The sequence below is a fragment of the Eublepharis macularius genome, chromosome 4 (assembly GCF_028583425.1).
Source record: "Eublepharis macularius isolate TG4126 chromosome 4, MPM_Emac_v1.0, whole genome shotgun sequence".
Taxonomy (NCBI): domain Eukaryota; kingdom Metazoa; phylum Chordata; class Lepidosauria; order Squamata; family Eublepharidae; genus Eublepharis; species Eublepharis macularius.
In genome coordinates this window covers 153,828,040-153,848,200 of record NC_072793.1, presented here as the reverse complement: position 1 = coordinate 153,848,200, position 20,161 = coordinate 153,828,040, and the positions used below count along the sequence as shown (strand labels likewise).

The 20,161-nt window shown below is 43.4% G+C and overlaps 1 protein-coding gene across 2 annotated transcripts in view; it reads left to right on the top strand.

Moving 5' to 3' along the window:
- The window catches only part of SETD5 (SET domain containing 5), a 64,737-nt gene that overhangs the window by 22,863 nt on the left and 21,713 nt on the right, over nt 1-20,161 (top strand). For both annotated transcript variants that reach the window (XM_054975828.1, XM_054975827.1), the window contains exons 2-15: nt 2,965-3,139; nt 5,718-5,823; nt 8,159-8,370; nt 10,178-10,236; nt 10,559-10,746; nt 12,808-12,846; nt 13,426-13,668; nt 14,077-14,225; nt 15,004-15,121; nt 15,751-15,860; nt 16,275-16,515; nt 16,682-16,762; nt 18,543-18,803; nt 19,604-19,924. In XM_054975828.1, coding sequence (XP_054831803.1) covers nt 3,069-3,139; nt 5,718-5,823; nt 8,159-8,370; nt 10,178-10,236; nt 10,559-10,746; nt 12,808-12,846; nt 13,426-13,668; nt 14,077-14,225; nt 15,004-15,121; nt 15,751-15,860; nt 16,275-16,515; nt 16,682-16,762; nt 18,543-18,803; nt 19,604-19,924 — 2,199 coding nt within the window. In that variant the 5' untranslated portion in view covers nt 2,965-3,068. The remainder of the gene's footprint in view (nt 1-2,964; nt 3,140-5,717; nt 5,824-8,158; nt 8,371-10,177; nt 10,237-10,558; nt 10,747-12,807; nt 12,847-13,425; nt 13,669-14,076; nt 14,226-15,003; nt 15,122-15,750; nt 15,861-16,274; nt 16,516-16,681; nt 16,763-18,542; nt 18,804-19,603; nt 19,925-20,161) is intronic.

Here is a 20,161-nt window from a genome sequence, read left to right as displayed (position 1 = left end):
AGCCATGGTCTTAGTTTACAGATGACATGTTTATCCTTCTGAGTCAGCTGGGGCCATTTTCTTACAACATCTCTAGGAGTGAATTGATACTGCCATTGCTGCTTAGAGTGGCCTCCCTAGATCTGTCCACCAAATCACTTCAGTCTCCCTCTTCCTAAAATCCTTCAAAGCCCACCTCTGAAACATCTTCCCTGGATTTCTAAAGCCTTTCCTCATTTGCTCTGTTGGTTGCTAGTTTTACTCAACTGTAGTCGAGGCTACTACAAGGCCTTGAAAAACTTGTCCCAGTTCCACAAGAGGCATAAGTTATGTTATAAGTGCTACTGGTGCTCAGCAAGAGCTCCAGCTGAGACTGCATAGTAGGTGCTGTCAGCCCTGCCCATATGGTGGCATAATGTGATTGTGCAGGATAGATGAGGCTTTCTGCTGAATATGAGTGAAGTTCACTAATCCTGGCTGCTGCCTACGCTGCAGAATTCTGTTCTCATGAGCAAGAAAACTCCTCACCTGCTTTGGGTCTGTGCTATTTCTTTTATCAAATCCTGTCTGCTCTACCTTACCTTTGTCATACTGAATTTGGGAACTGTTTGGTAAGGAGTCACTTTACTCTGGGTAATAGAGAGTAATATATTATTATTGCCTGGTTTGCAGGAAAAGGAACAAGGCTTGAAGGCAAATACTTGCTGTCTCACTCTGCAGAAGAGTATCTTAGATTGGGCAAAGAGAATGGGAATTCTGTATGTTTGCTTTGGCCTTGAAGTCCTCCTTATTCTCCGTCACAGTGTTTCAAGACTGCTGAACCAAAACCAACAAATCTTCCTGTTGCTTTGTGCTCAGCTCTAGAAGGGAATTAACTTTCCAATAAAGATGCTTGCCATTCTGTGCCATGTCCACATTTCTAAACTTCTGTTCAGCATGTATGTGAATCCACATTTATACTGGCACACCTGAAAGGAATCTCTAGGATTACCATGTTTTCGCAAGTGGGTAAATGAAGTAAAATTATTCTGAGTGCTAGTGTAGCTCTCGTTCACAGCTGAACAGTCATGAGAATCTGTGTATAGAAAGAGGCCCTTCGAAGAGAGTCTGTAATCACACATTTTCATAGCAAGCATATATACTCACAGTCCAGCACTGGTGTGCCAGTTACATCCTTCCTTTGAAGAAATGTTGTTCAGTGCTCGAAATACAGCCCCTGAGCATGGGTGTTCCTTTTATGGCTGCAGACTGCTCTGTTGTCTGCGCAGGAACACTCTGAAGAGAGAATTCCCAGCCCCTCCCAAAAGAATGATGTGATCTACATCTCTCCGCCCTCTTTTAGAAGAGAACAAGTAATAGTCCTATCAGAGAAGTGATGTATGATGTGGCTTACTTGCTGTGAGATGGGAGTTGAAGTTCCAGCCAGTCAGCATTTATCTTCACCTTTGCCAGCTGATATAGAGAACTGGAAGTCTTGTTTCTCACCCAAAGTTATATCACTGACATGGCTGTCCCTGAACACTGGGGGAAATATTCATAGGGACTTGGGCAGAATGGAAAAATAAAACATCTGGTTGGTTGTTCTTTCTTTCCCAACGAATTACATGAAAAGCCTCCTTCCTGCATATAGAAGTAGTTCTTGAAAGGCTACTAAAATGATAGCAGCTGTTCAGTGTGGTAGGAACTTAGACTGTGTTACATGGGAAAAGAATCATTAGTTGACAAAAGAGCTTGCAGTAATGTCGGGTTGTTGCAGGGTTTATAATTGGGGCTTCTTAGAGCCAATGACATTTATTTGTGAGCTGTCTCCACCTGCTCCAATCTACAAGTTCTTACTGCCTCCCCGCCCCCTGCCTCGGAAGCAGGCGCAGCTCCCATGAGCACTAAAAGGTTTGTGTACAGAGGTCTGCAGCTGTGTAGCTATTCCCGAAGGGCAGAGTGCCTGCCCAGCCCTAGATGCACCTGCAAGGCACAGACAAGATGGAGATGAACCTCATTAGGGCAGGACTGGTGTGTAGCCCATTCCAAAGGCCTCTGAGCTTTGTAGAGGCAGGACCAAACAGGTTGAATACAAAACTTGCTACCCACGACAGACTTCCTTTGTGGGCTTTCTCTTTAATCTCACTTGGCCTCTTTGCCAGGGTCGTTTCTCTTTGGATTTTTTGTACATGCCTATGGATGCCAGAGTGTACACAGTGTCAAAACTGAATGTATGTATAAATTGCTGCTTTTCTAGGCAAAATACAGGGAGGTGGGAAGCTACTTTTGTTTGGCTAGCAGCTGCTTTGCATTTTTCTGAGAGAAGCAATTTAATTACACATACTGCGCCCAGAACTGTTGTGAAGCACATATATGTTGTGGATGGCTACCAGAATACAAAATATAAGTGGATGTGTAGCCTTGGTCTCTTATGATTCTTTTCAACCTGCAACCTTCTTGCTCCAGTCTGTTTTCCTTTTATCTCCCTTTCAAATGTGCCTCTGGTCCCTAGCACAGTATGAGAGATGAATTCACCTATAAAGCTGTGAAGCTCAGTGTCTGATCAATAGGATTGTCATGAGAACAATAATCAATGTAGAAATGAATAATTTCATCTTTTTTGTTTTTTTGTTTATTTCCTTTCTCTTTTTCTGCTCTGGGATTGTCAGTCTCCCCCCCCACCCCCAGCAGTAGTGTGCTCTGCCTCCCCTGCTGGCAGTTCTGCCCACGTGACTGTCTCTTGCAAGACAGGCCTGCAAGCCTCTCGCCTGTGCTGAGCAGTCTCTTCTGAGGCACAAGGAAACCTCTGCATGCGAAGAAGGTGGCCATGTTTGAGAGGAGGCGATATAAAAGTAATGTGGAGATGAGAGACAACATACATCATCTGAAGTTATTCCCTTATTTAGCTTACACTCTTTCAAGTTTAGAATAATGTGTAGAATAAACCATATGTCTCTGGCAATGGTAAACAGAAATGCACAGCATTGCTTCTTTTCCCCTTGGCAGGTTTCCCCATGTCCGTGACGTGTTGGCCGAGGCTCTGCGGCTGCTCCCCGCCCTTGGAGCTGCTAGTCGCTACCCTTTGGACTCCGTGATCCCTGACGAACGTCATGAGCATTGCAATCCCTCTGGGAGTCACCACACCAGATACATCTTATTCAGATATGGCTGCTGGATCTGAGTAAGTGCTGCTTTGCCTGCTAGTGCACGGAGGGCATGAAACCAGAGGCTCAGACTCCAGTGGGCCTGGGGTGGAAGGAAGTAACTAGCTTTTCAACAGATCAGACACCTACAAAAAGGGTATCTTGTGCACGTTAGATCAAGATCGGCCACAGATAAGAAGCTCTGCTTCTTTTCCTTCAAATGGCATCCAAGAAGTGCTTGTTTTAGAGTGCAGCTTTCTCCAAAGATCTTTAAAATTCCCTTTTGATCTTTCACATTTGTGACATCATTGCTTGGCTGGCATGTAGCAGAATATGACCCTGGCAGTACTTTTGTATTTCTCCTCTGCAACCCAAAGTTCATGGTGCTGCTAATACTGACGGCTGTGTGATGTGGGTAAATGGTTCTTTCTTGAATCAGACCTTTTCCCTGTCACAATCTTATGTAGATTTTTCTCCTTAGTATTGATGTATCTTGAAAAAACTTGTCTGGCTTATTTGGCTGCTAGAAAATTTCCTCTAGTAGAGACACCATGACTCTCATTTAAAAGAGAGAGACCCAAATGAAGCGTCCACAGGAAGGAAATGCTCAGAGCTGAATTAATCAGCAAGCGACGTCAAGTCATGGGAAGAGGGCTATGTCCTGCGTGTGTTCATGGTCTTGGTTTGAATCATTTTTTTTTCACATGAGTGGAGCACCAAGGGCTATGCTTATGGTTTTACTAACCTGTTCTGTATTTGAGGCAACCTGACTTTCCTTTACAGTAGTTTTTGTGAGGCAGGTATCTTTCTCGTGCATATTTTGTATATTTGGGTACATGGAGTAGATCTCCCATGCCTAGCTTTGTTGATGAATAAGCAGTTATCCACTACAGCTGGGGTATGTTCTGCTCCCTGCAAAAATAATTGTTCTTTCACCTGTCTCTTGTCAAATGCCAGTTATGTTCTGCATATACATTTTTTACTCTACCATTCAGATCAGGCCTTATTTGGCTATAGTTTTTGTGCTGTTTCTTCCACTATTTTATTTCAGGAATTTTCAGGATTCAATTATACTATCGGGTTGCAGCGGCCTGGTCATGGCAAAAGGAGCCCTGAGAAGGCTGTTGCACCTCCCATCCTTGAGAGCGTGGGGGAAGAAGTAGCTGTAATGATACCTGTGTCAGTATTGCTTTGTCACACCGTATGTGTTTGAAAAGTAGTTAAAGGGTTTGCAGATCACTGCTTGCTGTACTACCATGGTTCTCCAACCTTCTTAACCATATAGGAGATGCACTGTGGAGAAGGATTTCTGATGAGGTGTATTCTTTCTCAAGAGCAAGCTCTGGGGACTTAAAGCCTGAGGGTATGCATGAGAGTGAGAAAGTAACAAAGGAAAGCTGCTTTTATCAATAGGGCATCAAGAAGGGACTGAAGGGTTCAAGGCAGAGCTTTATAAATGGAGTACTTGCTAATCTTGCAATTCTATTGTCTTTGGAGAGGTTTCTACCTGAATTTAATACGGCAGATGGATAGCTAAGAATGTGAGTGTGCAAAAAGAGGCAGGTTTTGTTTTGTTGGTCTTATATCTTCCTGCTGTAGCTTTTGAAGGTTGACTGCTGTTGCAGAGAAGACCTTCATTTTCTGAATCATGGTCCAAGGATGTCAGGAATTGTGTGTTTATGGTAGTGGCTCCCGTTCCCTCACTTTGAGTACTCTTCTCTTCCCCCCACCCCACCCCCATGCAAATGTTTTCTTTCTGGTATCCAGGCCTTGGCTTCAACACTTAAAGCTTTTCCTGTTTTCTTTTCTGTAACAAGGACTCCCACAGCCTTTCACTAATTGCCGGTTTTGTACCACATATTGAATTGATTCTTCCTGCCACCTTGTGGTGAAAAGTTGCACAGTCAGTGACAAAATAGCCAACAGGCCACTCACCACATGCCTCCTGTAAGAAAGCAAGAAGGGCATATGTTGATTTGCCCACGGTTGTCACCCATCCAGATCATAGATATTCTTGCAGCTTTATACTGCATGAGATATGTGTGGCCTAATCCTCCATTCTTGCCCAGTGTTCCCAAGAGCTTCCATCACTAGGAAACAGTATCCAGGCTCTTGTCTGTATTAAATAACAGATAACAGTTGGAGAAGCAGTGTATACTTGTGGCCTGGAAAATATGTTCACTCTGAAGCCAGAAACCATGGACATGGTGAGCTTAAATTGCTGCTCAGAACGAGCAGGGATGAGAGAGAGCATTGTACAGGGAGCCAGTTGGAGGCACAAGCCTGTGGCTAGTTTAAAATCTAGTAAAATAGCTTTGCCAGTTTGTCAACGGCCTTTAAGTTAACAGCCTTTCTCCTCTTGCCATCTCATGCTGAAGCAAGGCTAGCTAAGCTGCTTATTCAAGGTGTCCCTTATATATGCAGCTGTCACCTGTTTACCTTTTCCGCCATTGCAGTCCTACCTTCATGAATTCCATGCCTCATTTTTTTCTGCCCTAACAATATGTCAGTTATATGCTGTCCTATATAGCATGAGAGAAACATTGAGACCTGGCTAATTATTTGAAAAGAACTGCTTCCTAGACTGATTGGTTTTGCTTTTGGCCCTTTGCGCAGCCCAGAGTCTGTGGAAGCTAGCCCAGCTGTTGGTGAAAAGAATGTGTACTCGAGTCACAGCTACGGGGCCTCCCAGAGGCACAGCTACCGAGGGCTGCCTTATGCAGTGAGTATCATTCCTGTTATCTGCAGCAAACTAGTGTGTTTTATCCATCCTCTCCCTCCTCTGCCGCCTTCTGCATGCTTGAGCTGTATATCTTCTAGGAGGACAGCCGCATTGCCAAGTGACCTATGTATATTGAATTTCTAGTACTGGAGCCTTTATGTGTCTACAGAAAGCTTTTTTAAAAATGTGGTTTGTGACATGAAGGTGAAAAGACACTTTCCTATGTGCCTGGTGCTGCTCAAGGATTACGGTTCTTCAACAGGTTGATTTTTCTAACAGGTTCTGTTAAATGTGCAGCCTTTATTAAATGCAGGCTCAATGATTATACCATTGAGGGATTCGTAACTGGCTGGGAATTGTTCTTGGTGGTCATCCTTGGCGCTTCATTATTTCTCATGGGAACTCCTGAGTGGGGTGCTGCAGAGCTTTATCCTGGGCTCAGACATTTTTATTATTTTGCAGATGACACAAAACTTGGGGGAGTTAGCTAATGCCATAGAGACAAACTCAAAGTGACCTTGATAGGCTGGAAGCTGAGTTGACTTTAAAAATTCAGCAGACAACAGCAAAGTTCTAGATGTAGGCAGAAAGAATCAAATGTACTAGTATAGGATGGGGGATACCTAGCTTGGCAGAAGTACATGTGAAAAGGATCTATCAAATGTTTATCCTTTCAGGGAATTCATGGTGGCACATATAGCTCTCCCTTCCTCATTTTATCCTCTCAATAGTTTTGTGAGGTAGGTGAGTCTGAAAATGTGGAACTGGCCTATGATCGCCCAGTGGTTTTACGGCAGAGTGGGGATTTGAACCTAAGTATTTCATATCCTAGTCTGACACTCTAATTACTGTGCTCAGGGAGCTGTCTGTCACAACCTGATAATGAGTTGGCAACGTGATCTGACTGAAAAAAAGGCTAATGCAGTTTTTAAGTTGCATAGAAACAGCGTATTCAATCCAAAGAATTTTCACTTCACACTCATCACATACTACCTGATCCCTTTAACTGGGGATGCTAGGGATTGAACCAGTTACCTAGTGAGCTGTGGCTCCTCCTGTACGATTGAACATTAAGAGAAGCTTTCTAAGGATGTGCAGTTTGACAGTGGAATCAATTACCTAGGACCATGGTGAGCTTTCCCTCACTGTACATCTTCAGGCAGGGACTGGACAAGAATCTATTGGGAATGTGCTAGGTTTGGGTTTCGTACATTGAGCTTGGAGATGCAGTAAGTACAGCTCTAGGACTCTGTAAAGCTTAACTTCCAAGTTAAAAATTGATTAAAGAATTGTTTTGTATAAGCAAAACTGTGAATATACCCAATACTTGAGAGCCATGAACTGCTGCACCCTATGCTGCCTTAACACACATTTCCATTTTTACTGTCTGAAAAGTAGGAAAACATAAAAGTTGAAAATAGAAAGCTTTTGTAGCAAGCAAAAGGAACTATGTTTGGACAGAAGCACTCATACAATCACAGTTGGACTTGGTAGCATACAGAATATCTAGCTAGGTAAACTTTCAGAAACACTGAACTCTTCAGTAGCATAATAACCATAGTCTGTAAATTGCAAATCAAAGTAGTTACACTTAATAAAGTTTCATAATAAAATAATAAAGTTACACTTTATAATACATATTATTTTATACTGATAAACCATTTGCATGATTACAGTTTACGTGCCCTGACCTGGATAACCTAGCCAAGCTTGATCTCATCGGAAGCTAAGCAGGGTTGGTCTTGCCTTGAAAACCCCAGCAGGGGTGGTCATAAGTCAGCAATGACTTGACGGCACTTTCTACCTTTTCAGTATACACAGGAGGCATTGTTTAATGCTGCACATTGCCATACTCAGAACGTATAGTATGAAGATTTTATGTAACACCTTATCATTTCAGCTTGTCAGTCATTTCAAACAGGAAAATATAGGAAGCTTTGTTCCTCTCCAGAGCTCTCCAAAATTTCCAGTTTTCCCATATGGTGAAAAGTCATCAGGGAAAAAGTCTCTCTCCCCCTCCCCCCCATACCTTCACATCTCTAGTGCTGAATAGTGTCTGTACTTGTGTACAATTTTGCTGTAAGTAAAATAATTTGCAAGTGGAATATACTGTAGCCCTCTGGGATTGCGAACTTGGCTAGAGAAAACAATCAGTCTACCCAGTTGGGGGAAGTTCCAAATCTAGTGTATCTTATGAATCCTTGCTGTGTTAAGTTGAAATCTGATCTCTGTATGCCAAGTGAGGTTTGGGTTTTTCATTAAGCCTCATAAGCTATGGAAAGCCATCTCCTTCCCCCCAATCCAAAATAGCACTGATGCAAATGTTTGTTTTCAGGATCATAATTATGGAGCCCCTCCTCCTCCGACCCCTCCTGCTTCTCCCCCTGTCCAGACCATCATCCCTCGTGCAGAACTGAATGGCCTACACTCGCATGATGATGAGAATTCTGGGGATACAGAGAGCTCTTCAGAGGCAGAATCCATCCCCAGTTGGTGTCACTGCAGTCTCTCCCAGGATGGCTTCCTCATCAAATGTGAAAAGTGCAGGTAAGGTTTTGATTCCTTGTTTGGGGTGGGGAGGGGTCGTAGATTGAAGGATTTTCTTTGTGACTCAACATAGCATTCTCTGTAGGTCTTTATCTTTTCATCAGTTTAGCCATTATTTTATCACTATATAATCTGGCAAAGAAACCAATAGCATTTCACAAATCAGCAAGCCATATTCTGAAAGTTCATTTAAAAACTGGATATATACTTATTTATTTGTTTAGAAAATTAATATGCTGTCTGTCCAGATGTTGTAATAATATAGATTAAAGCACATTATACTAATCAATACTAAGATAATATATACTAATGGCTTGTATTCTAGGTGAACTTTTAAACTTTTCATGAACTGTTTGTGCATTTTTAAAGAGTGTTTGGTAACTAAAACAGGTGCGCTTTAATCTTTTGGCAGCTAATTAAAAATAGTGGACTCCATCTAGATTAATGTTTCTTTATCAGAGACTGGACCAATAGTGATCTAGTATCTTAACTCTTCCTGTCATTTCTCATGAATTTATGGCTTTGTTTTGCAAGTTAGCTATAATGTCATTTTTGGCTAATTAGACGGTTCTACAATAGAAATTACTAATATTCAACGAAAACCAATCATAGTTTGCTTATGCTATTACGTGAAAAGATCTTAGATATTTGCATATGATAACCTATAAAACATGCTAATCTAAATAATGAGTTAGAGTTCTGATTGGAAGAGATCTCATGAAGATTAGGTGAGATTCTTATCTTTGCAATGTAGGCTATGAAAGTCTTAATGCATTTCATAAGAACTTTGATTATTTTTAAACTTAAGAGTTAGTTAGGAAATGTTAGCAAATTTAATTCTGATTGCCTTTCTGTGTTCTATTTTTGTAGGATTTATAGTAATAATCATATTTTTAACTACTTGCTTCATTAAAAAAATATTTTCAATAAAAGAAATGAACTCTAACAGGTGTCTGATTACTTTGATTAGAAGCGGCAAAGCAATAAAGAACCTTTTACAAATAAATGTACTGATAAGCAAATGGTTCAAAGAACAATTTTGCTTGACAGGTCTTGAACTAATTGCTAAACATTATCCAAAAGAAAAATCTTTCCTTTGGAGTAGTGGAAGCGTAGTTCAGACACAGGCAAGAGAGCCTTTACACAGACACTTAATCAAAGTGGCTAACAAAACAAAGTGGTGAGTTTCAAGGGGGGAGGGCATTTCAGAGGTGAGGTGCCACCACTGAAAAAGCCCTGTTTCTGGTTCCCTCTCACCTGTTCTCTGCAGACAGAAGGCACATTGTGTATATAGTCTGAATTTTACTTGTTTGAACCTCCCAAATAGTTAAACTATTGAACATCTGATACAAGCTTATTTGAAAGTGAGCTTCCCTACAGTATTGAACAAAGAAAGCGAAGGAGAGATGAGACCTGTCAGATGTAGACTGGCTAAAGCCATCAAGAAAATGCAGCTGGATTTCTTTGGCCTTTTGAAGCCCCTCCCAGCCATCCACTAGACTTGGAGTATTGAACTGGCACGTTCTGCTTGCTCATTAAGGTTATCTTTAAAATTATAAGGGCTAGAAATATACTCTTCGTTAAACTGAAAGCTGAGTCTCTTGAGAATCTGGACACGTTTGTTGCAAAATCCATGATTTGCTGAACAAATGGATTTGGATTATGGATACGTTAAGTTTATTAAACACTTCAAGGGCTAGTCACCTGGTACGCCACTGAAAACAGAAAATTGTGACAGCCCATTTTTATTTTTAGGCCATTTATCCCTTAAGAGTCCAAGTTTCAGGCATCTTTCTTCCTCTTGCAGGGGAATTGGAAGGGGGAAAGTGATCAGACTTCGTCGCCGGAAGCAAGATAACGTGTCAGGTGCGTTCAAAGCTGGCTGTTGCCAACAGACTTCTGGGACTAGAGGGAGCAATTGCCCTGGTGAGGAGTTAATTTTCTTTATGCCTCTAATAACTCGTTTCCACAGTGGCATTGGCTACTAGCTTGTGCTATTTTCCTGCCTCCTTTTGGATCACAACAAATCTTAGGTTAGTCACAATGAGAGACAAATGGCTGCTGCAAGAGATGGCAGGATTTGCCAGGCTTTTCTGGGAGAGGAGTACATCGCCCACTTGCTTTGTGAGCAAGGAGAGGATTATTCAGAGAAATGAGGAAGCTGCCAATGTGATCTTTCTCGCCACAGGTGGAGACAGCAGTGCAACCGAGAGCTGGGACGAGGAGCTGTCTCCATCCACAGTGTTGTACACAGCTACGCAGCACACCCCCACAAGCATCACTCTGACAGTCAATCGGGTCTGCAGAACTAAACCCAAGAAGAGAAAAAGGAATACGGACAGAGCACGTACTGCACCAAAGGCCAAAAAAATCAAGGTGTGTGTATGGAAATAGCTGCCAGAAGTTCAGGCCAGTTATTGAGCAGGTGTTGTTGAGAACAGCACTGGTAGCTTTCTATTCTTCCTCCTCCTAATATCTAGATGCTCTTATCCTAAGAAGAGGCCCATTAAGACAAGTGAATGGCTCCGTTTGTTGACTGGTGACATCCTACAGACAAATACAGCAGAACAGCTTCAGGGGGTTCCTCTTGTGCCTAATGTAGAGTCCGCCCCTATTCTGTCTCTAGATCATCTAGACTATGGTAGGGGCAGGGACCAGTCCCTGAATTTTCAGCTGTCAGTTGGGGGCATTCTATGCACATTTTATTTATGTGTAAGCAGCATTATACTTAATTACTTGGTAAAAAGTAAAGCACTGCTGGCTTCTGGTATCCTTGCTGATCAGTGCAAAGGCGCTAAGATGGGTGAGAACTTGGCACTTCAGAAATGGGGAACAAATTTTTGGAGAGTTTTGTTGTTGTTGTCGTTGTTCCATATTGACAGCACCTCCTGCTGTTTTCCTTGTCCAACACCAGAGCACTTGCAAGAAAATGCCATGCTTTGGATGTGAAAGACTGAGTCCACTCAGCCTTTGGTAGAATACAGAAAAATCTATCTAGTTTGTATATTTTGAGGTTGCATACTGTGATGGAATTGATGGGTGAAGGTGCCTTTCCTTGGGAAGCTACCTTGGATTATCGTTTCCCTAGAAAGAAAGTGGTAAATGTTGCCACCACTCAGGTACCTCCTGAGAACATGTAAGCTGACCCCCTAAGATTTCCTTCTAGTTCAGTACTGGACCAATAAAGAAAGAGTAAGTGTACCCTGGAGAATACCTTATAGAAAACTGTGTAGCTTCCATGCATACCGGTAGACAGAGGAGAGATTAAGAGAAACACCCCAGAGAAAAATACTGTACTGAATAAAGCCCCCCTCCCCCCGTCTTTATAAAAAGGCAAAAGGAAAAGGGTGCCTGAATTCTAAAAGAAAAAAGGGACAAACCAAAATACCCAGGGAAGAAGTTGGTCTAACTTAGCTAGTAAAACTTTACCTAGACTGTGGTAGATTCCTCAGAGCATGTGCAGAGTTCCTTGTAGTAACAAGATGACAGAGAGGACTTTAACCTCTACCTGCCATCATGTGGTCACCAGATTCACATGGTTCCAGTGGAGGCAAAGAGCAGATCTACCCCTCCCCTGATATGTATGGATAATAGAATCTGGCCTAAGGCAGCCTCCCCTCTAATATTGATTAGCTGATTAGCCCATACAAAACCCCATCTATAATTTCAGAAGCTGTTACCAATCAGAAAATTACCAAAATGATAGTCCCAGCCACCATGTAGTTGTTAATAACTCTGAACCATCGTGACCAAACATTAGCGGGGGTGTCCAAAATGTTTTTTCTTTCTTTTCTCTAAAAAACGATTAATTTTGGCAAGATGGTCCAATATGGAATGGGAATTAATGTATTATTCTGTTGTAAACCCAAGGGTCCAAGATCTTGATCCAAATTAAAGTTTAGGTGGTTTTGTGTCACACACTAGATTTTTTGCTATGAAATTAACAACCAGTTATGGGCTTTTCATTTTATTAGTAGAGATCACAGTTTGTAGGCAGGCATTCTCCTTTAACTTGGGAAGGGTTCTTGATGCTCAGAAGAACTTTTCTTGGGGAACCTTGCTTTGCTTTTACATACAAGTATATTTGGGTGAAGTACCTGCATGACGCTGCATGTTCACTGAGTGTGGCCTCCTTGCAGTGCTTGGAGGCACTCATTATCTGATTGATTCCCGCCCACCCCCCTTGAGGAAGAGTATTTGCCTGAGGTTCGGTGCAAGTGAAATGGAGACAATTGATGCTTGGCAGCTAAAGAAAGAATGGAAGCAGCGGCCTTCGGGGAGTCTGCTATTGAGAGTGCACTCAGAAAATTCCTATCCCCATCTAATGTATTCTAAATTTCTTGAGCACTTCCTGTTGCAACAATCTTTGTTTGAACACACACTCCCAACTATATAGAGCATGAATACTGATGCTCATTTGTCTTGTATTGCTTACAGGCTTTTAGAGAAGGTTCACGGAAGTCTTTACGGATGAAGGTGAGTGGAGCTGTGTGTGTAGCTCTGGGCACCTCTGCAGTTTCAATCCAGATGTGCTGGCTCAGAGGGTGATTGATATACATAGTATAACCACTGAAAACGTCCTAGGTGTGAGCACACCTAGATAACCTTTCAATTGGTCACTGGTGATTTCAGTCCCAGGGCTTGCTTGGTCCTTGCTTGCCAGGTGAACTGTATTATAATTTCCTGGATGGGAGTGGGCATGAGTATTGACAGTACATGGTGCCTGGTCTAAGTTGTTGCATTACTGAAGAGAAGGGGTACTTTCAAAAATCACTGGGAAGTGATGCAACACTGTTAGGTGAGTCTTTTGTGCGATCTCGGAGTGGTCTCAGAAGCATTGCTGTGGCAGTTGCCATTTGAGATCAGTTAAGCAAATACTAGAGTATTAGAGGCTCAAAGACGCTGTCAAACAAGTCACTGAGGCCCAGGATTCTCTTCAAATCAATGACAGCTTTGTTACCTTTCTAGTTTTTGGCTGGCCTATCATCTGCAGAAGGCCCGATGTCGCTTTCAGAACATGAAGCCATTCAGCACTTGGTTTTTGTTTTGGTACAGAACTCTCCTTCAGAAGCCCATGCCCTAGATGAGAATACAGCAGAAGGCTGGGAGAACCGCATAAGGCTCTGGACAGATCAGTACGAAGAAGCCTTTACTAACCAATACAGTGCTGATGTGCAGAACCTCCTAGAACGCCATCTGAATGCTAACAAAGAATTTGTGGGCAAGGCTGCTGTATTGGATACTATCAATAAGACAGAACTTTCCTGTAACAACACAGTCATTGGATCCCAGATGCAGGTAAACAAATAAGCCCAGAAGTGAGGTAATCTAGCCAGTTGGGTGAGAGTACTGATGAAGCCCAGGTTTGAAAGATGCTCTTTTGTTCCTAGATGCAAGCAAGCTTATACATAGGGGAAAGCAGATAAGGTGAAACTCAGGGAGGTATGAAACTACAGTCTTTCACTCCCCATCCTACTTTCTCATTCATTAGATAAGCTACTTTTCAGGTATAAATCTTCCTGGTCTGGCCAGCAGTGCTATCTTGAGCATGTATACCTATCCCTTTGGTTCATGCATTGTAGGGGACATAAATATGGTCAGAGATATCAGGGATTTTACTTGTTTTCAGCTGCTTCAAGAAATGCAGCCTTATAAGTGGAAATGGAATCTGAATTCTCACATGCTTTCCTGGCTTTCCCCTTGCAGCTGCAGCTGGGGAGAGTGACACGAGTTCAGAAGCACCGGAAGATTCTGAGAGCAGCCAGAGATCTGGCTTCAGACACGCTTATAATTGAGTATCGTGGGAAAGTGATGCTGCGACAGCAATTCGAGGTCAATGGGCATTTCTTCAAAAAGTAAGAATGCCAATCAGCAGGGCTGAGACACTTCATGGGTCTGATGTGGGCAGGACAACTGCTGATTTCAGAAGCAGAAAATACAGTGCATCCCTGAGGGGGTTGTATGTTTCTGGAAGAAACCCCACTTGAGCTGGGCAAGGGACAGGAAGGGCGAGCCGTCCGCTGCCCTACCTGGCCCCGCTTGAGCCGGGCAAGGGACAGGAACAGCGAGCCGCCCACTGCCCTCACAAGCCCTGCTTGAGCTGGGCAAGGGACAGGAAGGGCAAGCTGCCCACCGCCCTCTGAAGCCCTGCTTGAGCCGGGGAGGGGAGGGCAAGCCCCCTGCCGACCTCCAAAGCCCCGATCCCCAGCTCCCCCTATCAGCCCTCCCCAGCCCCACTTGAACTGGGCAAGGGGCGGGAGGGGTGAGCCGCTGGACACCCTCAGCAGCTCTGTTTGAGCCAGCAAGGGGAGAGAAGGGTGAGCCACCTGCCAACCTCCAAAGCCACGATCCCCAGCTCCCCCTCCGTCAGTCCTCCTCAGCCCCCACCTCTCAGCCCTCCCCAGCCTGCTTCACCTGCCAGCCCTCCCCAGCCCCTCACCTGTCAGCCCCCCCTCCCCCCGCCACCTGCCACTTCTCCCCAGCTTTCTAGAGGCCGTTGTATTTTTTCCTACAACGGGCTTTTTTGCTAGTTAAATATATTTTATGTGGCTCGGTTTCCAGTGCTTCACAGAAGCAGTGTTGTGTTGGTTATTCCTTGCATGAGGATTTAAAGTTCTTTTCTTGCTTTCCCAGGCCATATCCCTTTGTGCTATTTTACTCCAAGTTCAATAGCGTTGAGATGTGTGTAGATGCTCGCACTTTTGGTAATGATGCCAGATTCATCAGGCGCTCCTGTACACCAAATGCAGAGGTAAATGTATGGCATTTTGGCATGTATGGGAATTTAACATTGCTTATAGAGCATATCTTGGGAAGTAATGTTGTCCTAAATAAAGGTAAAAGACTGAAAACCAAGATCCAGTGGGTTTTATAGTACCAGATACTGCAGGAGAACTTTAAATTCTCAGAATTATGTGCAGTTTATCAGTGGCCCCTGAAAGGCAAACATTAGAACTTTGTCTTCACTAGATAGAATTTTAATCCAAATACTTCCCCCATTATGGTCACCAAGATGTACTATACATTCCTCAGCAGTACAGTTAATGGGAAAAATCCAGATGCTGTAGCATAGCAAGTTTCCCTCTTTATCTGACAAGAAGACTAGATGTGCCATCAAGAAAGGGAGGGCGGCTGGGCATCTTAAATTCCTTTACAAGTTAGTTACACACAGTAGTAAAAAAAGCTTTTTATATATAACTTTTTTTTAGGAGGAGTGTCTTATATTAGAGTTCTTATATATATATCTGTCATAATAATCAGAAAGTAGCCTTTGCTCTAGTGTGCCTAAGAAGCAATCTCTGCTTTCATTTCATGGAATATATTAACTCCTGCAATGTGACATCTGGTTTTGGGGTGCTAGCAGTTCTGTTTGTGTTGAAGGTTCGTCACGTGATTGCTGATGGGATGATTCACCTATGTATATATGCTGTTACATCTATTGCCAAGGATGCAGAGGTCACAATTGCCTTTGACTATGAGTACAACATCTGGTGAGTTCTCTTGGTGCCACTTGCTTTCCTAGGATATGGCACTAGCTATGGTGACTGAAGGTGAGCCTTCATATCCCAAGGCAGCAAACCTCTGAATATTAATGCTCGGAGGTGGCAGCAGGACCTTGTCCTCTGTGCCCTGCTTGCCCTGAAGGGCAACTGGTTGGCCACTATGAGAAACAAAATGGGCCACTGGTCTGATCCAGCAGGCTCTTCTTATGTTCCTCGGCTCTGCCTCTTTTCTTTTTGCTTCTTGTTCAGCTGCATTCTGCTTCTTGAATGATGAGGGCACAGTGGGAGTACATCCCCCCCCCCCCAATATGCATTTCCTGTATACTTAGCACAAGGCACAAATGCATTCGATGTCTCAGAGAGCAATACTAATACTCTGTGTCTCTTTTGTGTGGGGGGCAGCAACTATAAAGTGGATTGTGCCTGTCACAAGGGAAACCGGAATTGCCCTGTACAAAAACGAAGCTCAAACACTATAGACCAGCTACCTCCACCTATTCTAGACACTCTGATTGGAGCAGAGACTAGGCGTCGGAAAGCCCGTCGGAAGGAGCTGGAACAGCGTGGTGCTGCATCAGATGAGAATAGTAATCCACAAGCAGAGGAAGTCCCTGAGGGCCTTGCTGCAGCCAGTGACAATGAGGTAAAATCCCTGGGATCCTAAAGTGCTAGAGGTTTGGTCACTAACTGTGGAGGAATTTGCTCCTTCCTAGAGAGAGTGCTCCAATGAAAAGCTGAAAATTCTCAGTAATTATCTCATAGCTTTTTCAATAGTGACTGCTGTTGAGTTCTGCTCTTTTGCCTTTCAGGTTGCAGACAAAGAAGAGAAGCAAGAAGAAGAGAAAGAGGCAACTCTGGATGAGCAGGGAGGCCTCATACAGAGCAGACGGGCAAGTGCCTTTTCCTTTTCAACTGCTTGTGCTTGAATATTGTCCCTCCCCTAGGAGGAAGCTTCTCATACCTCACCCTCCTACAGTACTGCTCAGTTAACTTGTCTCATGTCATCACTGCTGCTATTCCTGCTGTTCCTACTGCTAGCAGCTCATTTCACTGTCCTAGAAACTGCTCTCTTCAATCTCTATATGCAATTTAAAGTAGTGGTTTGCAAACATTCTGCCTTTGGAGAATCACATCAGCTTGGCTGCCAAGGACTCCTGAATATCTGCACGTTGCAGAAGGTTCTTAGATATATTACCCTCATTTATACATGGAACTGGACCAATGTTGTGTTGTGTCTCATTGATGATCTGTGTGAACTGAAACCATGCTTTAAAATGCACTTGTAGCTGTTCATTTTCAGAGTAGATGAGTAGTAATGAGCAAACTGTTTCAGTGGAAGCTGTAGGCTACCACTTGATCTCTTAATTGGGGAGCTTTGATAAAATTCTAAGGAACTTCTGGGTTCCCTGGAACACAGTTTGAAAACTGGTGGTTTAATAATAACATTCAATAATGTTCTATTTATATAACACCCTTCAGGACAACTTAACACCCACTCAGAGCGGTTTACAAAGTATGTTATCATTATCCCCACAACAAAACACCCTGTGAGGTGGGTGGGGCTAAGAGAGCTCTGAGAGAGCTGTGACTGACCCAAGGTCACCCAGGTGGCTTCAAGCAGAGGAGTGAGGAATCAGACCCGGTTCTCCAGATGAGAGTCCTGCGCTCTTAAGCACTACACCAAACTGGCTCTTGAGAAAGGAGCCTCTGCATGTAAATTGGCTGGCACTGTAAGGGCCAGCCAATCCCATGCAACTGATACTTATAGCACTGCACAAGTAGAACACATAAGGCTTTGGAAGCAAGTGTTGACACCCAGGCCTGTGGAAACAGTGGCTGCAGATGAAACAGCAAAAAGTGAAAAAGTATTGGTGAGCCAGTTCCTTGGCTGAGGAAACAGTCCTTTAGTTTTGTTCTAAAAAGTTCCTCTGGCGGGAACTCTTCCTAATCTCTCACTGTTGTCCTACTTCTCTCATAGGACGTAAAATCTCTCCTTCCCATCCATGTTTCTGTTACCTTTGAAAAAAAGTACTTTACCCTGCAGTTCTGATGGCCTCTTGATTTTTACTTTTGCCAAAACATGCAACAGATCCTTTCATCTGGGTCTTCTGTGAGTTGGGAAACTGGGTACTTTTGATGTCTTCAGTGCTTCATGTCATAGCCTTTAAAAAAGCATCTTTACTTAATGAAAAACAGAATATCCATTATGAATTAAAATGGTAACAAGTGAAAATACAATATTCAGAGATATTAATGCAAATAAGATGCTATTGAACAGATAAGATGCAATTGAGGGTGATTTGGAAGTAGAAAAAGAAAAGGGAAAGACAAAACCTTGAGTTTGCTGTGAGGGGGAAGTCCTTAAATAGCTATAATGCATTGTAGTAATGTCTAGTGATATATTCATGTAGCTGTGTTTTCTTATTCAGTCTTGGCATCTATGCCGGACAAGGCTGTTTCCTCAGTAGCACAGTGTGTTCTAATTCAGCCAGCCTTAATTTTGTGAATTCAGGAGTTAACGTCCTGACAAGTTGCCTGACAGATTGAACTCTAGAAAATAGACTCTGGAAACTCTTAAGATGCCCACTGTCCAGCGCTCCCCTCCCTCAGATTCTCTTCTGTCCTTCCATGCCTGTTCTGCTGACACTGACTTCTGTTTATATGAACCAGTCTCGAGAAGATAGAAAAGTAGAAGCCATCATGCATGTATTTGAAAACCTGGAAAAACGCAAACGGAGAAAAGATCTGCCTTCAGACCGGAGCAGCACGGATGTAGAAGTGGTGGTGACTGCTGAGACGCCAGAACCGGAGGAAGTAAAATCTGAGCCAAATGAAACTGAAGAGAGCAGTGTGGCTTTAAACACGTCTGTCCCAAGTACTCCTCCCTGTGCCAGCACTGGAGTGAATACACGGAGGTCTTCACAGGCTGGGGTAAGAGGGAACGGTAGAACTGCAGAGGTTCAGCCCTAGGCTTTTGTGGAATTACATGGGATTGCTTCAGTGGATGGAAGGTCTGTTCAGCATTTTTTAAATTTTAAGCATTGATATTCCTGTTAGACTTGTTAGCAAGATGTGCAACATCCTGTTCGGAAAGCATATGCTTCTGATCGCCAGGTGCTGGTGGTGGGCATTGCCATCATAATGTGTATGTGAACATTCCAGTTGCATATGACACGCGCAAGGAAACAAAATGTCAAGGTGGGTTTGATCCAGCATGGTAGTTCTTAAGTCTGGAAATTGTGTCCAGTGCTGTGAGCCACCGGCATGATGCTGTAGTAGCAGGAGTATACTTTGTGTTGCCATACCTGTGCTTGACTTGAAAGTCAGCTTGTTTTGGTCGGCAAGCTGGGAGAAAAAGGGAAGATGGTTCATGCTGTGATACTGAATGGCGGCCAGAAAAGGCCAGCAATCAGCACAGCTGTTCAGACAGGCAGTGTTATGTCCTCATGCCCTTGGGTACCTCTTTCCTTGGGTTCAGAATATACATTGGCCTCTGTCCTGGAAGAGCTTCAGAAGCATGGAAGGAAGTAGTGCGCTGGAGGAAGCATTACAAATAGAGGGTGCTTTTTCCAGGTCAGGCTAAAATCATGGTCCCTCATTTACACTCTTGGAACTGAGCCTGTATAGCTAGATCTCATCTGCTTTTTCTCCCAGCTTGAGGGTAAAGGACTTAGTGGATAGGAGCAGCTTGTTAACAAATCCAGACCTTTCATGGGGATTTTGTGTTGCAGGAGACCGCTGCAGAGAAACCAGTCTCTAAACCAGCACCATCAAAACCAACTAGGCCGCGTCCCAAAAGCCGGTTTTCCCGGTACCGGAGCAGTTCAGCACAGCGACTGAGAAGGCAAAAGCAAGCCATTGCCCAGCAATCTGAGTTAACTCAGGCTGCTCCTGAGGAAAAGAATAGTGTGAGCACAGTAACAGCGGCAGAAGTCAGCAGCATAGAGGGCCCGGGAGAAGGGAAACAGTTGACTGGTTCTGACCCAGCTGTGGCTCCAGTTGCGGGATCCCAGACCAACCGGGCCACAGTCAAGTATCCCAAAACAAAGAAGGTAAGTGGATTATGAGGGAAGGGTGTGTCTTGGTTCCTGAAGGTTCTGCAGAAGGCTTGGCTTTGAGTAACCCGTTTTCCATCAACATGGTACATTTTTGGTTAAAGTATTATTGAATTTAACAGGAAGCTAATAAATTCAAGGGATTAACAGCAGTAGATGTGAAAACAAACTACTTTTATGTTTAGATGATGCTGTTCTCTTTGTTTTTTTCCCAGCCCAAATTTTTGCTCTCTT